This window comes from Lipotes vexillifer, unplaced genomic scaffold, assembly GCF_000442215.2.
Source record: "Lipotes vexillifer unplaced genomic scaffold, Lipotes_vexillifer_v1.1 scaffold943, whole genome shotgun sequence".
In the NCBI taxonomy this organism is placed as follows: Eukaryota; Metazoa; Chordata; class Mammalia; order Artiodactyla; family Lipotidae; genus Lipotes; species Lipotes vexillifer.
In genome coordinates this window covers 286,199-309,641 of record NW_006776793.1, presented here as the reverse complement: position 1 = coordinate 309,641, position 23,443 = coordinate 286,199, and the positions used below count along the sequence as shown (strand labels likewise).

Here is a 23,443-nt window from a genome sequence, read left to right as displayed (position 1 = left end):
CAGGAATGGGCTGGACCTGTAAGAAAGTCCAGAAGAGTGGCTCAGAAATGCCTCCTTTTAGAGGCTAAAGCCCACTCTCTTCTCAGTGAACCATAAATAAGAGACTGCACAGGCATCAGCTATACCCCAGAAAACGTATGCAAGTAAACAAACCCATTCTTGATGAAATAACTTAGCAGTGGTTTATTTATAAAAAAGCATTTAAATATGGCAAGAATGTAGCAATATGACATTTATTACTGGGGCAGGGGGGGTAGTTTTTGTACAGGGGGTCTTACCCTTGAGATAAATGCACTAAAAAAGCTTAAAAAGTGCCTTTTTAGTTTATTCATCAGACACAAATATGTATGAACTCTTTTTCTCCTCTTTTCCTTAAATGCTTCTGTTGATGGAAACAGTAGAAACTGGGTGGAAATAAAGTCCCCAGTCCATTACCTTGGGTCACTAAGGAAAAGGAGGGAAATGACAGTAGATAAAATTCTGCTGCCCTGGACCCCTCACAAGCTTAGAGGGGGAAAGTGGAGTTTCTAGAAACATTAGCACTAAAACAAATTTCCAAAGGGTTAGTTATCCTCAGTGATAAGATCAAATCATTTTTAATACCCTGAAAAATCTCTAGGGCTGTTTTAGGAGTAAATAGCAGTTCAAAATTCTGGTAGAGAACAAATGGACTCATCCATAAAACAAAAGAAACAAAATCAAGTGAAGCCAAATTACTGACCTTAAAATAATACGAAGTGTCCTTGACCTTGCCTACTTTTACTCTCACACCCTAGCCTCTCTGCAATCAAACCAGAGCAACTTGCTGACAGGTAAACTCAGACCAGTGGTCTTTTCTGACGCAGAGACAAAGGGTATACATACAATAACACCTCTCTACGTCTGTGAAGGCCAAAGCTCTGGGGTTCGCAGATCCAAACATAGAATTAACAGATATTAAGCCTGAGAAGCCAGATGTGCAGGCTCTCAAGGGAGATTTAAACTCCTGTTTCCATAAACTCGGGAACAACTTATAATATCTGGTTGCTTTCCATATTGTAGCAGACAGTCAACTAGAAAGAGGGTCCAAAGCAGAGAGGAGGTGGGTAATAAATACCTGATAGACACTCATGGTCATCACAGAACCAAGACAGGGCAGTGTGGGAAAAGAGTGAGAAACCCTCTGAGTCACCCAGGAAAGAATAATCCCTTTCTACAGCTTCCATTTAATAAAAATAGCCATGGAACCCTGATATAGAAAGACTAGCGTGAAAAATGGTTAAAATGTAGAGGCAAGTGAAGGGACAAACCTCATCTACATGGAAAATTATCTACACAGATAAGTCAGGTGCTCTTATGCTGAAGTTTCAGACTGACAGAGACCGGGTGTTATCTGGCCTCCATGGTGATGCCTAGCCACACACCACAAACAATTTCCATTTACTCATCGTTTGACTCACTCATGGTGACAAATGGGAAAAACCAAGTAGAGATACGCATAATCAGCAGCATTAAGTAGGGTATTTTGGAATTTCTCACGATGTGTTATAAACTGCAGACACCACACTGGACAGACAAATAAACAAGGCTTTGCAGAAACCCAGGGATGGGTGGGCCTGAATGGCTCTAAGGTGGGGTTCAAACCTATTGCAAGAACTCAAATTTCCTTTTCAACTACTTCCTCAACTAGCTGGGTCAAATTAGCGAGAGCTTTACTCAGTAGGGGCTGAGCAACTCAAGACTTAGGTATCCAATGTTGCCAAGGCCTAAAAATTCAACCTGAGCTTCTGTGGGAAGAGGCAGGGTGTGTGATGGCTCTGGAGAGTAATATCATGGGCCCAAATCTCATATCTGCATAATATCATATTATATACATTACAGATTAATTTTTACTTCACAAAACTGGTGTGAAGATGATATTTTAAAAGATAAAGTTGAGCACCTGACACATAACAAGTGTTTGTTTTAAGATTCCAAATATCTGGGGGCTTCCCTGGTGGCGCAGTGGATAAGAATCCGCCTGCCAATACAGGGGACACAGGTTCGAGCCCTGACTCGGGAAGATCCCACATGCCACGGGGCAACTAAGCCCATGTGCCACAACTACTGAGCCTGCACTCTAGAGCCTGCAAGCCACAACTACTGAGCCCGCATGCTGCAACTACTGAAGCCCGCGCGCCTGGAACCCGTGCTCCGCAACAAGAGAAGCCACCGTGATGAGAAGCCCGCGCAATGCAACTAAGAGTAGCCCTGGCTCGCTGCAACTAGAGAAAGCCCGAGCGCAGTAACAAAGACCCAACGCAGCCAAAAATAAATAAAAATAAAATAATAAATTTATTTTTAAAAAAAGACTCCAAATAGTTGTTCAAATGTAATCCAAATTGATTACTAGAATAGCAATTGGAATAGCAATATAAATGGGTGGTGAAAAATCATTTAAACAATCCTAATCTTTCTTAGTCTTTAATTCATTGATTCATTCAAGCCATCGTCACTGAGTGGCTACTATGTGCCAGGCACCATGGACCTTGGGGGTAGTTCAGGGAACAGAACAGACACGCATCGCTTCTTTTATGGAATTTATAGTCTATAATTCACACATAATATTGAAGCAGTTGATTTAGAATAATGATTTTTTCTGACTTAAAAAAATTAAGGTGAAATTCACATAACATAAAATAATCATTTTAAAGTGAACAATTCAGTGGCATTTAGTACATTCACAATGTTGTGCAACCACCATTTATATCTTATTCCAAAACATTTCCATCACTCCAAAATAAAACCCTGTACCCGTTAAACAGTTTCTTCCCAGAATAAGTTAATTTTAATTACTGATATTTTCACATCAATCTACATCAAATTAAGCATACGTCTGTCTTCTTAGGATAATACATCCTTTGTAAAAGAGTTGCTTTTGAGACACCTGTGAATTCAAAGAAAATCGAAATCCTCTCTCAAATAATCAGCTTATGGTTTCCCTTAGTGCACTAATTCAGCGGTTTTCAAAAGAAACGGTACTGTACTGAAGGGTGTTAGGAAATATGTGACACTGTTTTGGGGTGTCACAATGGCCGGGGGGGGGGCAGTATGGGCAAAGTAGGAGGGACTAGATATGCAAAACACCCTGTCCTGGATAGCCAGTGCCACTCTAAATTCCAATAGCGACCCCTTTGAGAAATATACTAGTTACCACAAAAAGGTTTTTTAAAAGTGTCATTATCACTGCTCATTCTACCTTAATTTGCATTTCTTAGTCTTTGAACACCAATTTGGGAAATCTCTCCATACACATAAAAATGAGAAAGGATTAATATTACTCATAATCGTGACCTAAATTTTTTTTTTTTTTTTTGCGGTACGCGGGCCTCTCACCGCTGCGGCCCCTCCCATTGCGGAGCACAGGCTCCGGACGCGCAGGCTCAGCGGCCATGGCTCACGGGCCCAGCCGCTCCACGGCATGTGGGATCTTCCCGGACCGGAGAACGAACCCGCGTCCCCTGCATCGGCAGGCGGACTCCCAACCGCTGTGCCACCAGGGAAGCCCCGTGACCTAAATTTTATATCATCATTTGGCTCAAGAAACTGTAACAAGGAGGAAGTACTGTGGGGCTTGGACTGTGACTGAAATTGCACTTTACATTTTTACTTTGATAATGCTATGCAGCTGTGGGTCATTTGCTGGGTTTCCCCCAAAAGAACTGCCAAAAAACAAAGTGAAATGACAATAAACAGTATTATTTGGAAATGAAGACAAGTATATTACACATTTTTACTGCCTATATTCAAACTTTAACATATGAAATGCTGGCATTTTCTTCTGTTTTTGACAGCAAAGTACAGCACCATTCAAAAAAAAATCAAAAGAATCCCTGCATTTAAAAAAATAGATACTAAAATATTTATAGATGGAAATGAAATATCTGAGAATTCCTTCAAAATGGGTGAAAGGCAGCAGGTGGGGGTATAGGTGAAACAATGTTTGAAATGATGAAACAAGACGGGCCATGTATGTGATGGGCACATGGGAATCCCAAATGAAACCAACACAGAATTCATCCTATTATCTTCTTGTGAATTTCTTTGAAAATTCTAACAAAAAAAAATCAACAAAACAAAAAATAACGAATACATAATAAATGCGTATTTTAATAATAAAATTCACTTTATTTTTCAATTTTATCAAGGATTCCTGAAAAACCAGGGGGTTAACTGATCTTTCAGAACTCCTAGGAAAGAGGTCACATAAACATTCAGCAATTCAGAAAAGTACAGCTGACCCTTGAACAACACAAGGTTTGAACTTCAAGGTCCACTTAAACGTGGATTATTTTTTCCAGTAGTAAATACTACAGTACTGTATGATCCGAGGACGCAGAACAGCTTTATGTAGGGCCGAATGGTAAAGTTATTTTGCCTGGACAGAGGGTCGGTGCCCCCTAACCTCACATCGTTAAAGGGCCAGTTGTATTTCAACGACTTCATTCCACGTCAGACGGTCCTGCCAACCTTCCATGCCCCATTTCTTGAGCTGCAGCTACTTAAATGCTAAACCTTGAAGACTTCTTCAAAATCAGTGGAGTGACTGGTTTTGCAAACCGGAGGGAGACTACCTAGCAGTTGTTGAAATGGCGCGATAAAGATGTCCTTTAGGACGGGGCAAAAGGCTGTAGCAAGTGAAACTCAGGAGGCCGAAACCTGCCTGATGTCAAACAGCTGGTCCACAGTGAGGTGGAGAGTCTCTGACCCCCAAACTCTCCTTAGTCACTATATCAAACCGCTCCTGAGAGAACAAATCCAATCCCACACTGGAAGTATAAAATCAGAATCCTAAGAGGGTTCCAAGACAGGCTAAATAGAAACGATCATTTAACTCCTTTTACTAAAAACAAATATATAAACTTTTAGTAGGAGCAGAGGCCCATAAAGAAGCCCAAACTGAAGAATTTCCTTAGAAAGGAAATTGCTATCACTCTATCAACAAAAATATAATAGAAGTGCATCACACCTATTATCCTTGCACATACATGGCTAAAGACCTGGCATGCTGTACATAAAAAGAAAAAATCTCTTTTTTGTCTTAAGCTTCATCCTCGTATTCAAAACCTAATGGTGTTCATGGCATTAAGAACCTAAGGATTTAAAAGTCTCTTTACCTGCTTATCACTGGGAAACGCAATGTGAAAAGGCAAGTTTTCTATCATTCCTTGCTCTCAGAAATACAGGCTCAGCAGAGTGAAGAAAGAGTTTATACGATGCCAGAGGATGGAATAACAAAACTTTCCCAATCAGCTGTTTTCTTCTTTCTTTTTGTCAGGTAAGGCTATAGGTCAACTACACAGACGCACAGGATAGTTCCTACAAACACATGCAATTCTGAGACATGGCTAAGAGGCCTACTGAAAACGATAATTTGAAGAGAGTGGACTTACGTAATTGCAACATTGCTCCCATCTATAACAATGTGCTTCAAATCCGTCCTCCCTGGTTCATTTTTTAATTCCAGCTTGTAGGGCACTTTCAGAGTATCTCGAAATCTTTGAACCCCAGTAACTGAGGAATCGATATGCTCAGAAGGTCCTGCCAACCTTGCATCAGTAACTGAAGGTAACAGTTGGGGCAGCGGCATTGGTGGAGAAAGGGGTGGACAATTTGGCTTAGACTGAGGAGAGGTACAACACCTCGAGCGGCTTTCACAGGCAGACTTCATATTATTTGGAAGCAAGGGTTCTGCTTGCTGCTGCACACCATTTTCAGGAAAAACTGGAATTCTGGGCTGGTGACTTGAAGCTCCTCTTGAAACAAAATTGACAATTTCTTTGGGACTTGAAGGGGCTAAGGAGGGTAAAAGGCCATCAGTTTCAAGGTCTATATTACAAACGTAGTTCTGATTTGAACTCCAGATTTCTTGTTTCTGTTCTATTGGCACTGTTCTGAAAGTATTAATTTTGCAATTTGAGGTACATGGTTTCGATTCTACTTTGAATGGTAACTGAGAAAAATTTTCTACCATATTTTGCTGTGTGTGAGTCTGTGTTTTCTTTGGAGTGGAATCTGCTGTAAGCTCATTTATGCTGCTAGAAACACCTTTATTTTTGGTTCTGTTGGTCTCTGGATACACAGTACCAGGTGGAAATTCTCTGTCTTCTTGGAACCTTTTATTTTCCTTTTCAATTTCCTCCAAGAGTAATAATGGTTCAGTAGATGGCCCATACTCCCTAATGACCTTTTCTACAATTTCTTGGGAATAGCCCATGGTTTTAAAAAAGTTTACAAGGATGTTGTATTCCATTTCCTCAGTAGTGTCTTTTACATCTGGACTTAAATCTTCGGCATCAGTAGAAGAATCAGATAGATCAATGATTACACTTCCAGCTAATGTCTTACCATCATGTAAAAGCTCTCCCTCTTGAACATTTTCCAAAGAAAACTGTTTCTTGGTATGCCTTTCTTCAGAATCAGAAAACCTCCTTTTGTGACAAACTCTGTCTTTGGAAAGCGCCTCTTCATCTGGCGTTACACCGTTTATTGGAACAAAAAGTACATCTTGTGAACTAGAAAAGACTGTGTCCATTTGTTTTGTAAGCTCAGAAACAGGAGTCCCAGCTTTATTTCTTGCCTCTTCCTGCAAAACAATTTCATCTCTGGAAATATTCAGCCCTGTGGCAGCATTCTGTGTAAACTCTGTTTGTTTAGAATCTCTAATTTCAATTACATCATCATCTCCTGTTTCAAACAGATTCTCCTCACCTTGGGTGAGTGCCAAAAGTTCTTTTTTCAAGGAAGTGGGTAAAATCAACAAGTCCATTGTGTAACTGTCTGCACGAGCTTCAACAAATAGTTTAAATTCCCTTTTTACCTCTGATTCTTTTTGGCTGTTGGGTAGGTTCTCATTATTCTCGAAGAGCTTTACAAACTGCTGAATGTGACTCCTAGCCATGACCACAGCTTCGGCACTTCCTCTGATGCCAAGAAGACCGATGTCGAGAATGCAGAGATCGGCACAAGTGTCCTGGATCAAGCTCTTCAGAAACAGGCTCTGTGCCCCAACAAAAATGCAGTGCATGGCCTTGGGGTAACATTCTCTTTCTTCTAGTTCGGGTTCACAGATTCCTTTAATATATTCCTGTGAAGAGAAAATAAGAAATTAGATCAATTTACAAAAGCTCCTTACAGCACATTACTATGTTACACATGAAATTACAAGTATCAAGCTGCACAAAAGTCAAAAGCATGCTAATATCCTTGGAAAAAATACCACGTTTTAACTAAAATATTTAAAATAACATGTAAGTCACTTAATCGTTTTCAGAGGAACTGAAAACTTTGCATCTAAGTCTTAAAGGTAGGTATGTATAGCATTTTCAATAGTGTATTTTGCAATGTGATCTTAGGAGTTTGCCCAGCTGCACAGTGGATAATGACAAGACTGGATTTACTTATGTCTATAAAGAATAAACATCTTTGCTTGCTACTAGTCATTTATTACTACTATGACATAATTAAGAGAGAAGATAATCAAATCAAATGATTTACTCCAGAACAAACCTTGACTTTTGTTTTGCTACAATTGTTTCCAGATGAAACAGACTGATTTTTTTGAAGGCATTTAATAACAAGATCAGTTTAACAAAAAAATTCTTCTACCTGGCTGGAACAATGTATATACCCTATATACTTTTACATCTGTTTTCCAAGAAAGACCAGACTATTTAAATGTAGATCTAAATATAAAGAACCACAGAATGCTGAATAGTACTGCCTTTCTCAGATATACAGCTACGGTTTCCAGTGAAATCTGGTATTGAAAGAGGTCTGAACGAGGTAAAAAAGGGAACTGGGTTCTTAAGCAATTAGGTTGCCATTGGAGGCTGAAGTGTGAATCAAGTTAACATGCAAAAAGCACTCACACCAACAATGGAGCATACTTGTTAATAACATGGGCACTGGAGCCAGTTCCTAGGCTCAAATTCCAGCCATGCAACTGGTGACCTTGCTCAAGTTACCTAACCCTTCTGAGCCCAGTTTCTGCAACAGTGAAAGAGAGAGAGGCTAGTGCAATCTCAGGTGTTTTGAGGAAATTCAAAGAAATAATAAATGTAAAGTTCTGACAACAGTGTCTCACACGTGCTTACTAAATAATAAACACTGTTACTTCAAATTATCAGTGAGAGCTTTCTGGACAGACATCTGTAAGAAATGAGCCTGGCGATATCTGATCTATACTTTACACTAAAATCAGAATGGCATTATCCAAAATGGTGCTATTTTAAAAAGTTCAACCTGTGCAACCGGTTACAATGAGGCTTTACAAACTTGCACCTACTATGTACACTTGCTGTTATAATGGCCACATGTCCTCCACTAGAATGTATATACAAATGTGTACATATTCCTTGTTTACACATTTCGAACTACAAGATTTCTACAAGGAGATGGAACACCAGAAATACAAGGAAAACATCAAGAGGAAAAGATCAACCCAAGCAGTATAATAATGTTCAGTCATGAATTCTTTACTCTCTTATGTTCTTTTGGATAAACGTGGAATATCTATGGGCTTGGTGGTATGAATGAATCCTTTGTCAAGTAAGTGGCTTGCAAATAGTTTCCCCTAATCTATAGTTTGTCTTTTCATCCTCTTTTGTGACAGAAAAAGTTTTTGATTTTAAGGAAGCCCATTTATTGGTTTTTTCTTCACCAAGACTTAGGTCCCAAAGATTTCTTGTGTGTTAGCATCTAAAAGTTTTACATTTAAATCTATAATCCATTTTGAGTTCATTTTTGTTATCAAATGTGAGGCTTTGTTCGAGGTTCATTTTTTGCTTATGGATATCTAGTTGCTCTAGCATCATTTCCTGAAAAGACTATCTTTTCTCTATTGAATTGCTTTTGGCTGTTTCTTAAAAATCAGTTGGCTAAACTTGTGTGGGTCTATATCTGTGTTTCCTATTCTGTCCCATCAACTTATGAATTTATCCCTTCACCAATACCACAGTCTTGACTATTATAATTATCTAATGTCTTAAAATTGGACAATGACTGCTCCCACTTTATTCTTCTTTTAAAAATTATTTTTAGCTATTCTAGTTTCTTTGCCTTTCCATATCAAATTTTAGCATAATCTTATTTAGCAATTATGTTAAACTTGCACATTGATTTGAGGACAAATGACATCTGCTGACTCTTCTGATGCATGAACACGGTATGTCTCTCCAGTTCTCCAGATCTTTGCTTTCTTTCATCACTGTTTTATAGTTTTGAGTCCTATACACGTTTTATGAGGTTTACGCCCAAGTATTTCATTTTTTTGAGCAACTGAACATGGCACTGCATTTTAATTTTGGTTCCTATGTGTTCATTGCTAATAAACAGAAATACAATTGATTTTTGTATATTGATCATATATCCTGTGACCCTGCTGATCATATTTCTAATTCTAGGATTTTTTTCTTCTAGATACCCTGGGATTTTCTAAGCAGACAATTATGTCATTTCCTTTTGTTTTTTTCTGATCTCTACGCCTTTTACTTTCTTGCCTTATTGTACTGGTAGAACTTCCAGCACTGTGCTGAAAAGCAGTGGTGAGAGCTGACATGCTTGCTTTCATTCAGTCTTTGGAGAAAACATTCAATCTTTCACCATTAAGTTAAACTTTTTGTAGATATTCTTAATCAAATTAAGGAAGTTACCCTATATTCCTACTTTTCTAGGAGCATGAACATGAAACATGAGTGCTGAAACTTGTTAAATGCCTTACTAAATCAACTGATGTAATCATGTTATGATTTCACTTCTTCAGCCTGTTAGTATGATAGATTACATTAACTGATTTTTCAATATTTAACAAGCCTCCTATCCCTGGAATAATCAACGCTTGGTCATGATGTATAATTTTTTTATACATTGATGGATTCTCTTTGCTATATTTTGTACTGCCTTGTCTGGTTTTAGCACTGGGAAAATACTGATTACGAATGAATATAGGAGTGTTCTCTGCCCTTGTATTTTCTAGAAGAGATTGTGCAGAATTGGTGTTAACTCTTTTAAACACTTTGTAGACTTCTCCAGTGAAACAGCTTGGCTCAGCAATTTCTTTCATGAGAATTTTTAAAAAAAATACTTATTTATTTGGTTGTGCCGAATCTCAGTTGCAGCACATAGGGTCTTTATTGTCGCTCGCAGGAGCTTCACTGCGGCATGCAGGATCTAGTTTCCCCGACCAGGGATCGAACCCGGGCCCCCTGCATTGGGAGCACAAAGTCTTAACCACTGGACCACCAGGGAAGTCCCTTTTATGAGAATTTTATTTTATTGTTTTTTAAACATCTTTATTGGAGTATAACTGCTTTACAATGTTGTGTTAGTTTCTGCTGTATAACAAAGTGAACCAGCTACATGTATACATATATCCCCATATCCCCTCCCTCTTATGTCTCCCTCCCACCCTCCCTATGACCCCCGCCATCTAGGTGGTCACAAAACATTGAGCTGATTTCCCTGTGCTATGAGGCTGCTTCCCACTAGCCATCTATTTTACATTTGGTAGTGTATATATCTCAAAGCTACTCTCTCACTTTGTCCCAGCTTACCCTTCCCCCTCCCCGTATCCTCAAGTCCATTCCCTGCGTCTGCGTCTTTATTCCTGTCCTGCCCCTAGGTTCTTCAGAACCATTTTTTTAAAAAGATTCCATATATATGTGTTAGCATACAGTATTTGTTGTTCTCTTTCTGACTTATTTCACTCTGTATGACAGTCTCTTGGTCCATCCACCTCACTACAAATAACTCAATTTCATTTCTTTTTATGGCTGACTAATATTCCATTGTATGTATGTGTCACATCTTCTTTATCTATTCATCTGTCAATGGACACTTAGGTTGCTTCCATGTCCTGGCTATTCTAAATAGTGCTGCAATGATCACTGTGGTACATGACTCTTTTTGAATTATGGTTTTCTCAGGGTATATGCCCAGTAGTGGCACTGCTGGGTCATATGGTAGTTCTATTTTTACTTTTTTAAGGAACCTCCATACTGTTCTCCAAAGTGGCTGTATCAATCTACATTACCCTCTCCAGCATTTATTGTTTGTAGATTTTTTGATGACGGCCATTCTGACCGGTGTGAGGTGATACCTCATTGTGGTTTTGATTTGCCTTTCTCTAATGATTAGTGATGCTGAGCATCCTTTCATGTGTTTGTTGGCAATCTGTATGTCTTCTTTGAAGAAATGTCTATTTAGGTCTTCCGCCCATTTTTGGATTGGGTTGTTTGTTTTTCTGATATTGAGCTGCATGAGCTGCTTGTATATTTTGGAGATTAATCCTTTGTCAGTTGCTTCGTTTGCAAACATTTTCTCCCATTCTGAGGGTTGCCTTTTTGTCTTGTTTATGGTTTCCTTTGCTGTGCAAAAGCTTTTAAGTTTCATTAGGCCCCATTTGTTTATTTGTTTAATTTTTATTTATTTATTTTTATTTTTTATTTTTTGCGGTACGCGGACCTCTCACTGCTGTGGCCTCTCCTGTTGCGGGGCACAGGCTCCGGACACATAGGCCCAGCAGCCATGGCTCACGGGCCCAGCCGCTCCGCGGCATGTGGGATCCTCCCGGAACGGGGCATGAACCCATGTCCCCTGCATCAGCAGGCTGACTCTCAACCACTGCGCCACCAGGGAAGCCCTGTTTATTTTATTTTATTTCAATTTCTCTAGGTGAGTCAAAAAGGATCTTGCTGTGATTTGAGAATTTAAAAATTATTAATTCAATTTCCCTAACAGCTGTAGGTCTTATTCAAATTATCTATTTCATATTGGGTAAGTTATGGTAGTCTGCACTTTTTGAGGAATTGGCTAATTTCATCTAAGCTGTCAAATTTACGTGTGTAAAGCTGTAGAATTTCCTTATCTTTCTGATGTCTGCAGGGTCTGTAGCTGATAATCCTGATTATTAGTAATTTATGTCTTCTTCAGTGTTGCTGAAGTTTGTCAATTTCACTTTTTTTCCCTAAAGAACAAGCTTGTTGTTTCATCGAGTTTATTATTTCTGTATTTTCAATTTCACTGACCTCTGCTCTTTACTTCCTTCCCCTTGCTTACTTTGAGTTTATTTTACTCATCTTTTTCTAGTTCCTAGAGGTGAAAGCTTAGATTATTGATTTGAGACTTTTCTTCTTTTTTAATGTAATATGTGTTATAAATTTCTCTTTCAGGGGACTTCCCTGGTGACGCAGTGGTTAGGAATCCGCCTGCCAATGCAGGGGACAGGGGTTCAATCCCTGGTCCGGGAAGATCCCACATGCCACGGAGCAACTAAGCCCATTCGCCACAACTACTGAGCCTGCGCTCTAGAGCCCGCAAGCCACAACTACTGAGCCCGCATGCCACAACTACTGAAGCCCATGAGCCTAGAGCCCGTGCTCCGCAACAAAGAGAAGCCACCGCAACAAGAAGCCCACGCACCAAAACGAAAAGTAGCCCCTGCTCACCACAACTAGAGAAAAGCCCATGCGCAGCAATGAAGACCCAATGCAGTCAAATATAAATATATTTTTTAAATTTAAAAATATTTGTCTTTCATCACTGCTTTAGCTACATCTCACAAATTTTAATATATATTATTTTCATTTTCCTTTAGCTCAATGTATTTTAAAGTTTCTCTTCAAATTATCTAATATTCAGAGGTCTGTTGTTGAGTTTCCAAGTATTTGGATATTTTCTTGTTATCTTTCTGTTACTGATTTCTAGTTTGATTCCTTTGTGGTCAGAGAACACACTCTATATGATTTCAGTTACTTTGAATTTGTTGAGATTCGTTTTATGCCCAGGTTATGATCTATCATGATATACATTCCGTAGGCATTGAAAAGAATGTCTATTCTGCTGTTGCTGGGCAGTGTTCTATAAACATCAATTAGAACCTGGCTGGCTGGCAGTGTTGAGTTCTCTCATATCCTTGCGGATCTTCTGTCTCATGGTTCTATCAACTGTTGAGAGAAACATGTTGAAGCCTCCAACTATTACTGTAGATATGTCAATTTCTCCTTTCAGTTCTACCAGTTTTTGTTTTAACTATTTTGCAGCTCTAATATTAGGAATACACACATTTAGCAATGTTATGTCTTTTCAGTAAATTGACCCTTTCTTTGCTCTGAAGGTTATTTTGTCTGACAGTAATATTGCCACTCCAAGCTTCCTTTTGGTTAATGTTTACACAGTATATTTTCCCCTCCTTTTAATTTTAACTTACCTGTATCATTATATTTGAAATAAGTCTCCTGAAGACACCACACAGTTTGGTTGTTTTTTAAATCCATTCTGATAAACTCTTTTAAATTGGTGTGTTTAGACTGTTTAATTTCAATGAAAGTATCAGTAAGTTTGGATTTAAGTCTACCATTTGTTTGTTTTCTGCCTGTTCCCTATTTTTAATTCCTTTTTTCCCTATCTGGCCTTCTTGTGCATTATGCAAACATTTTTTAGTATTACAATGTAATTTATTGCATTTTTTACTGTATCTCTTTATGTAGTTTTTAAAGTAGTCATGCAATCAATTACATACTTAATTTTCACAGTCCACTTAAAATCAGTAGTCTATCATTTCAATAGGAATGTATAAACCTTACCACCCATACTATTTGTGTTTTTTATTTTCTATATCTTATGATGCTTTGACATCTTGGGAGGCCTTTCAGACTTGGGGAGAGACTTACCCGCCCAGCTAGCTAATTCCTAGGAGTTGTGGCCAGCCTGCTTACAGCATGCCTTTCGAGTACAGTGCTGTGCCCCCACCCCTTCTCCTTAACTAATTCACAAGTCAAGTCCTGTATCAAGCCAGGACCAGGTACCAAACAACTAAGGGCAGCCCCTATGCCCCAAAGCCGGCAGGGATTATCCAAACTAGCCAATCCTAAACTGTTTACCCTGCTATGCCTTTCCCCTTACTCCTGCTTCTGCCTCCTGCCAAAAACCTGATGGCCCTGCAAGGTGAGGCATGCCCTCTTGTCTTGGGAAATGTTAAGTAATCAAACTCTTTTTTCAATGGCATTGACTTCTCCATGCCATCACTCAGTCACCTCCATAATTTAAACTCCTGTGGGTATAAATTTTAGAACACCACCATCATATGGGTTCCTTTACCCTCAGTCTCTACCCTCCCTGCTCTCTCTTGTATGTTACAGCTATCTCATCAATTCCACATACATACATTTGAAATCCTATCAGATGATGTCATAAATTTTACTTTCAACCATTAACTCACTTTAAAGAACTCAACAGGAGACAGTAATCTATTGTATTTACCCAGATATAGTATAATATCATTTCTGTCTGAAGAACTTCCTTCAGCACTTCTTTTCCAGCAGGCTACTGGCAATGATGTTACTGTTTTCTTTAACCGAGAATGCTTTATCATGCTTTATTTCACTTTCATTTCACTTGACAGAAAATTCTTGGTTCAAAGTCCTTTTCTTTCACCACTTAAATAATATTGTGTCACTTCTCTGGTCTCCATGGTTTCTGATGAGAAATCTGTACTCATTGTAGTTGCTGTTCCCTGAACTGTGTTTTTGTCTTGATACTTTCATGATTTTTAATGTGTCTTCAGTTTTCAGCAGTGTGGTTATGACATGTTTGGTGTGGAATTCTTTGAGTTTATTATGCTTGAGTTCACAGTTTCTTGAATCATTATGTTTACATCTTCTGCCAAACTTGGGAAGTCTTCAGCTATTACTTCTCCAAATATTTTTTTTAGCACCACACTTTCTCCTCTACTCACCTTGCTCAGATTAGGTAACTTCCATTGTTCTACCTTCAAGTTCATTGACTCCTCCGTCATCTCCATTTAAAAACTGAGTTCAGGGACTTCCCTGGTGGTCCAGTGGTAAACAATCCGCCTTCCAGTGCAGCGGATTTGGGTTCAAGCCCTCGTCAGGGAACTAAGATCCCACATGCCACAGGGCAACTAAGCCCTTGCGCCACAACTACTAAGCTCGCACACCTTAACTAGAGAGCCTGCATGTTGCAAACTACAGAGCCCACACACTCTAGAGCCTGCACGCCACAACCAGAGAAGAGAAAACCTGCACTCCACAACTAGAGAGAAGCCCGTGTGCCACAACGAAGAGCCCTACGCTGCAATGAAAGATACTGTGTGCTGCAACTAAGACCTGACGCAGCCAAAAATTAATTAATTGATCTTTAAAAAAATAAAAAAATAAAAACTGAGTTCATCCAGAGAGGTGTTATTTAGGTTATTGTAGTTTTCAGTTCTAACCTTTCCATTTGGTTCTTCTTTATGTCTTCTATTTCTTTGCTGAAACTTTCTCTTTTTCTATTAGCTTTAAGAGTACTTGTAATTGCTTGTTGGAGCATTTTTATAATACATGTCTTAAATTCTTTGTTAAATAATTCCAACACCTGTGTCATCTTGGCATTGGTGTCCACTGTTTTTTCTCATGAGATTTGGTATTTTCCTCGTTCTTCATATGCCAAGTAATTTTGTATTGTATCCATTTTGAATATTATGAGTTCTGTGTCTTGTTTAAACCCATGATGAATGTCAACATTTCTGTTCTAGCAGGTAATTGACCTAGTTAGATTCAGGTTGCAAGCTGTACCCAGTCTTCTGTGAGCTGTGGTCCCAATATCAGGTCAGTTTTTAAAGCCTCTGCAGTGCTATTTGTATCTGTCCCACATGTGCGATACCCAGTGGCCAATCTGGGACCTGGATGGTGGTTTTTCTATTGTTCTCAAAAGTCTTTGTTTTGCTGATAAGGAGTAGATCCATGCATGCGTGTAGCTTGGGGATGAACCTAGGAGATCACACACAACTTTTATGGAGACATTTTCCCGAGCTCCTCCCTCTCTGCCATCTTTCTAGTGTTTTTTGGTTCCCTGCGCTCTTCTTTTCAGTCCTCCAGTCAGAAAGATGGGGCTTTGGTTACCCCACTTTGCCTTACACTTCTGCAAGTGTGCCTGGTCCATCCAAAGGACAGAGAGGGAGAGAAAGCAACGAGACTGGCGCCATCCTGCTGGAACCACAACCCCACCCATCAGAGAGGAAGGTTCTCCTTCAGAAGTTTGGCTCCTGCAAGCTCCCAGTGCCACCATCATGGGACTGTTTGGAAACTGGTGTGCAATGGAATGAAGAAAAACAAAAATGGATTTTTGCACAGTATTACATGCTCCATTTTCTGCCCCTTGAGTTAAACTAGAGGGCTTCTCCAGGTGCTCCTTTTGTGCCCTAGTGCCCATTTCCACTTCCAGATTAGGCTGTATTGAGTTCAGACTGAGAGATAACCACGGAAAAAATGGTAAACTCACCACTGGTTTGGTGGTACTGTGAATTCTGGTTTTCTTTCCCAATCTGCCTGCTACTGTTTACTTTTCAGAGTCCTTAAATACCTGTTCCATGCATTCTGTCCAGGTTTTATCACTATATTCACAGAACTTGCAGGGTAGAGTCTATCTTACTCAGAACTGGAGCTGCTCCCTGCTGCCTGCTAAGATGTAAACGATGCTGCCTGTTTAGCGTAAGTAAGTGTATGGTTGAATTCACAGGAGTCAAATACTGCTGACTACTATGCAGCCACTGGATAAGAAAAAGTGGATTACATCCACTCAGTGGAATGCCAGCAACAGTGAGCCAGCCTGGAAAGAAGAGCTTTCTTCTCCAGATAACAGACTTCCAAAAAAAAAAATATCCTCTCAAACAAGGGCTAATTCTCTAATTGATCCAAGGTAAAGGCCACTTATCAACAGATTCTGCCCAGACACAAAGTTTCCAACTGGCTTTTCAGATTTAGTACGAAACATTAAAAAAAAAACACCCATGTCAAAAGAAAGTCTGGCAAATATGAAGACAGAAACCAATAAAGTAGAACACAAAATAGAGAAAAACTGGAAGAAAGTAGGTAATGCAGGGTAGAAAAGAAAACTTAAACAAAATTTTAATTACTGCTTTCAAACAGATATAAGATGATAATAAATTCATAAAACAGATATCAAAATGCTAAGAAAAAAATAATCAGAATAAGAGCACTAGCAAATTACGAACATGATGGCCAAAACAGAGTCAACAGAACTGAAAGACAAAGTGGAAGAAATCCCTCCAAAAGTATCAGAAAAAGAAAGAAATGAGAGAAAAGAAACTTTAAACGTCCATCTAGGATATCCTAAATCCAAATAACTGGCATTCCTGAAAGACAGAATGGCACTTAATAAAGAAATAACACAAATCATTTCCTGGAACTAAAATGCATAAGACCCCATGCATTAGTGAAAAAAATTACATTAAGTCTTGTTTGGGAGCCAGTGTACCCAGATCCCACCTTGAAAGGGTCCACAGAATATCCAAGCATGATTACTTTTTAAAGGCCCACTAGAGAAAAATCCTGTGGGCGGGGTGGGAATAGGCCACACATAAAGGAATCATAATCAGAATGTCAAATTCTCAGTAGCAAGTCTGGATAGTCAGGGAAAACAGGGTAGCAATGCATTCAAAATGCTAAGGGAAAATGATCTTCAATCTATAATTCTATAACATCCACATTACATACCAAATATAAAGCAGAATAAAGACATTTCTAGCATGCCAAAGGCTGAGAAAATTACTCCCATGGATTCTTTTCTTGAGAAACTATTTTAAGATAAAGGCCACCAAAAATATGAGAGATAAAGTAATTAGTAAATTCCATCCAAGAGTGGCAAATAGAAGTCCACAGATTTTAGCCATGCAGCAGATAAGCTGAGCAACCAGCTGACTGGAGGAGGGAAGAGGACTCCAGTGGTGTTCTCCCAGAAAAAGAGGCTTAAAGAATAGTTAAGATATAAAGGAATATTTATATCTTAAGATGTAAAGGAATATTTGTAAAATATTAGGGATGTTTAAAGCAAATTTCATAAGTAGGTAAGAAAAGGGCAGATAAAAATCCCAGGAAAAATTAAAAGCTATACCAGAGAGAACATAATGTAATATAATAAAGTACTTGGCCTTGCAACAAGTAGTATTTGTATGTCACAATTATATAAACCTGTTTCTTGCTTTAACTAAAAAAACCAAAAAACAAACAAACAAAAACCTATGTTGGTGTCTTAGTCTGTTTGGGCTACTGTAACAAAATACCATACTGAGTGGCTTATAAACAACAGATATTTCTTTCAGCTCTGGAGGTTCGAAGTCCAAAATCAGGGTGACAGCACGGTCGGGTGAGGGCCCTCTTCCAGACTGCGGACTTCTTGTTGTGTCCTCACATGGTGGAAGGGGCAATGGAGCTCTCTCAAGCCTCTTTTCTAAGGGTATTAATCTCATCCATGGAGGTTCTGTCCTCATGACCTAATCACCCCCCAAAGGTCCCATACTCCTAATACCATCACATTGGGCATGAGGATTTCAACATTCATTAATTTTGAGGAGACACAAATATTCAGACCATAGCAATTGAGAAAATGGGCCTAGTTTTTGCCTCATCACTTATCATAAAGAAAGTGCATAATGCCTAATATTGATAAGAAATAGATAGCAGTATATTATTTATATTTATTTAGGTAAAGATCAGAACAAACAGCTACAAACAATAAGTAGTTACCTTCAGGAAGCTGGGGTAGGGTAGAAGCAAAGGGGCTGCTATTCTTAATAAAAACTCTCAGTAGTACTTGATTTGTTTTAACCATGTGCATATATTATTTTATTACATTCCCTATTTCCTAATTTTAATTAAAAAGTTTAAAAGTGGATGCATAACATGCTGTGATGCTGTACGACAAGATTACAGAGGGCCTCAGGAGAGCTCCTATTGTGTAAGCACTAGGAAGACTGGCAGAGAAATGCCCAATACAAGCACAGCTGTCTGACATTATCCCCCAAGTAACCAAAACTATTAATGCAAGATTAACTGCATAGATTTGAGGAAGAGCTGTGCTAGGAGCTTGTTATAGCTTCACATACCCAAAACTCCTTTTTGTGTGTCCCCTAAGAGGAATGAGTAATTATCCCTTGAGATTCAGATTCAATTTTTTCATTAACAATTTACTCTTGGGAAATTACTAATAGCAACAATTGATTTCTATACTCCAGTTCAGGAGTGAGCAATAAAGTATACAGGCATACAGTGTTACAAAAATGTCTGGCCATCAGTTGTATTGGTAAGAAAGATTCTGTGAATCTAAGCAGTCATCATTTGCACTTGGCTGGATTTGGTACCTGAACATTTGAATGTTAGTCAAAATTGTTTCCCCTCCATCCTGCAGCATTCATATATTGTTTTATTTTACTCAGGATTTTAAGAAAAAAGGGGGGGGCATATAATATATACAACAGTAACTTCCCTTTCGTATGGCAAAATGAATTTCTGTTATTCTACTTTCTACAAATTCAGCTCTTCTCAACTATATAAGAATTCACGAATCAGAGAGAAGCTCCTGGCAACCCCTGCCATTCAGAACATATCTAAAACCAAAAAGGATCAAAGTGGCTATTCAAGAGTCTGCAGGTTTGACCTGGGGAAAGGGTTCTTGGCACCACTCTTCACTATCTACCACCTCTTATTTATGGGCACACACTTCAGGGACTTTATCAGATTGTCTCCCAGATCACACATGGTTTGAAGCAGCTGAATGAAAATATAAAAGGAACAGCATAGGGTGCTACCTGCAGAGCACGCAACAGCAAATGATAATTGACAGCACAGGCGCAAAAATAAGGAAGACATAATGGTTAAAAAACACAGCAACTTGAGATCATCTATCGTGAGTGTAGAACTGACACGCTCTGGCAGCTGCCAGGAGCATAACTGCACCCTGGCACAAATATAACAGAAGATACTCAAGTCCACCACAAATCAAGGAGGAAGGAGAAACTACAAAGGCAAGGAGGCTCCTAATACATTACAGATAGATTTCTAAAACTGTTCAGACCAGTAGTTCTCTACTTTGGCTGCACACTTCAGGATTCTAAAGATTTCTTATAACTTAAGATACTCTCGCATAAATGGTGGTATATGTTATCTCTAAGAGAAAAGAAAGTAGGAGGATTAATATGATTTTTAGACTTTGACATATGAGTCCTACAGAACGTACACAAATTAGAAGCACCATAGTGCCTTAGATAAAACAAACTTTTAATACCATTACCTACATATCTGTAATAGGTCCATTTTAACCTGTTAAGATAACATGTCTCTATCTGGTCACCTACATTAATAATATCACTATAAAATTAAAATAACCATTTTAGTCATTTTTCCAGTGCATTTCCAACATTTGCTTTCTGTTCCATCTTTCTCCTCAATCTTATTTCCGAAATGCTGACCGAGTTCTTCCCCAGGAGGAGCACCTGAACTGCCCCACAGGGACTTCCCTGCATGCTCACTCTGAGTCTACTTCTGGAGACAGACCAGGGGCCACACTCTACCCTAGACCTCATCCCCATTACATCTGTAAATCTCTGAAATTCTACAGCTTCCAAAACTTTCAGCTCGCCTGAGCAATTTATCTTCACTCTTACCCAAATAATGTCTTCAGGTCCCCAACCTTATTTCTGTCAATTTTCTCACTCTTCGTAAAAGATGTTATTTTACCAGAGCCTGGAGGCCAACAGATATGAATTCCTTTGACTGCCTCTCTGTTTTCATCTAAAAATTCTACCTTTCACAAATTCTTTCTCCTTGCTTCTGCTTCAAAGCCATGCCATTTTCCCAGACCTTGATTCATCCCTCCCCCTTTAGCCACCTACCCCGCCCCTCTGTCTACAAACATGCGTGAGCCTTCCTGATCCCCCAGAACACTTCCCTCAGCCCGACTGCCTATGCATGCAACCACTCGGTCTTTTCATCTTCACACTTTTTGAAAAAGTAGCCTAAACCCCTTTCCCTGTCAACCCCTTGAAATCTGGATTCTGCCCCATTCAAGCTGAAACCACTTTCCTGAATGACAACTAATGCCAAACGCAAAGGTCCTTTTCTCTGTACTCTCCTACTTGGGCTCTCTACTCTCTACTTACTTGGTAGGTAGCACGATATCTACCGTTGACCAACTTCTTGACAAGTTCTTTCCCCTCCACACTTCTGAGATACCACTAGCTGTCCTTACTTCCTATCTTTCTGACTATCCTCCCAAATCCTTTGCTGCCTTTTCCTACTGTACATTAAATGCAGATATTCCGTGAGGTTCTGTCTTGGTCCTCTCCCTCAATTATACTCTAATAGGCTTTTCAAGTTCCAACCGTAATTTTTACTTCTCTGATGGCAACTCCAAATGTCCACCTCTAGCCTTTAATACCGTTAGGCTGCAGACTACCCCCTGGGCATTTCTACCTATCCCACAGGTGCCTCAAACTTTACAGGTCTGAATCAGAGCTCTCAGCTCTCCGCTCCGTCTTTGGTCCAAGTTCCTTTCAACGAAACGCACATGCCTAGATTCAAAGCTTTCTTTCCTCTTCCTTCACTTGCAATCCTTCACAAACCTAGTTGCATGTGAACACTACAACCAACACTAACCTCTTCTTTCTGTTGTCAGTCTTGTCCCACTCCACTGCCTTGTAACAGTATAAAAGCTATGCCTGAAAACACACCCTTCACCTCCTTACTCAAATACTTTCTAAAGCTCCTCACTGCGAAGGATTAATGTTCAAGATCCTCAGAATTATACTCAAAGTCTTGTTGGTTTGGACTTCAGCATGTTTTCTTATTTTTGGAGCCTAATTTAACCCTTCCTTCAAGAATTGGCAAAAATGGGGTGGGAGGATGTTAATCTGTTTTCTACACACAACAGTATCTTATTATTTAAACAACAGCATTTATCATAACTCTACTAGACAGTGTGGGTACTGGCCTTGGTTTTAACCAGAGGTGTTTCTGCTCTTCCTGGGGGAACTAGCAATGTCAGGACACAATTCTGGTTGTCACAACTGAAGAGGTGCTCCTGGCACCTTGGGGGTAGAGGCCAGAGATGCTGCTAAACATCCTGCAGTGTACATTACAGCCCCCTACAACCGAAGTATGAGCTGACCAAAATGTCAATAGTGCCACTGTTGAGAAAACCTGAAATCAATCAATAAATGTCTAACAAATACATGTCAAAACAGGAATTAGGAAGTTTGGGAACACAGGCTGACATCCAGCCTAGTAGTATCAATGATGTGCGTAACACTGTTTAAGAGAGAGTGTGGCCAAATGACAAAAAAGTTGGGGAGGGTGTTCATTTTAATAGATTGCATAACATTAAGAAAAATTATCAAACCCTTCTAAATATGGCAAAAGGATGGCCTCTCAATCACAACGGAGCACTCTCTTTCGCCCACCCAAAGATGATTTACTTCTCTGGGAAATGTACCTTTGTCTTACACACCATTTATTATTGATTAGGGCCCGGACTGTGATGCTACATGTCAAAATGTAGATTTCTGTCCAGCAGAGATGCCAATTATCTCCATCCGGTAGAAATGGTTATAACTTCACTGCTTTGTAAGATATTAGCCAGTTTATATCTACAAGCAATTTTATTCCATCATTTCTTTTTTTTTGGTGCAGATACTCAGAGCCTCAAATACTCAGATCCTCAAAAGTTCTTTGAAACACCTTTCCATTCCTGTCGGTTCCCTCATTTATGAGATACCTCACTGTCTGAAAGTCATGTTTATAACTTTTAAAATAAATTTTCACTTTGGCAGTCTTGTAGGACCAATGGAGATGTCCAAGTGAGCTCACCTGCTTGGAGCTATTAACCTGAGTGGCCCAAGAAGGGCACCTCATTGCTCTGGGAGCCCAAGCTTACCTAATTTTGGCTCCTGGAGTGAACCCCAAGCAGGAAGTGAATTTTACTAGTGCTGTTAGCCTGTTCTTTTCCCTTCTCACTTTGTGTTTTCACTTTATGGTTCTTCACCACATGTCCGTTTCCACACTGCCGCAGGGACCAAGTGGCTACAGACTACCAGGTCAGTCGCACACATGAATCTAGTCTGCAGGAATCTGAGTTTTACAGTCTGACCATGTGGCGATCTGTCACCAGATTACAGGGATCCACTTTCTGTGGCATGGGAGACTACAGGAAAATCTGGTTTTAGTCTTTTCTGTTCTTCTGTTTGTGCAAGAACATGTCTCAGGACTACTGACAGAAGAACAGCCCTTATGAAACCTGGGGCAGTTTTGTGTTTCTGGATTACTTTCGACCTGTGGCTATAATTAGGGAACCAAAGCTGAAAGCTCTCTGTGTGTTTGTCTCTATAAATGAGAAAAAGCCTTTACTTCTTCATGGTGTGAATGTGAAATATATTCCTATCTCCAGGGGTTATTAATAAAGTAGATAATAAAGTTTCTTAAAGAATTTCTGTTCAGGGCTTCCCTGGTGGCACAGTGGTTGAGAGTCCGCCTGCAGATGCAGGGGACACGGGTTCGTCCCCCGGTCCAGGAAGATCCCACATGCCGCGGAGCGGCTGGGCCCGTGAGCCATGGCCGCTAAGCCTGCGCGTCCG

General features: G+C 39.5%; 1 protein-coding gene across 1 annotated transcript in view; it reads right to left on the bottom strand.

The window, feature by feature from the left end:
- N4BP1 (NEDD4 binding protein 1) overlaps positions 1 to 23,443 on the bottom strand; it is a 45,174-nt gene that overhangs the window by 10,376 nt on the left and 11,355 nt on the right. The window contains exon 2 of the mRNA XM_007450630.1: positions 5,412 to 7,105. Within this exon, the coding sequence (XP_007450692.1) occupies positions 5,412 to 7,105 (1,694 nt within the window). The remainder of the gene's footprint in view (positions 1 to 5,411; positions 7,106 to 23,443) is intronic.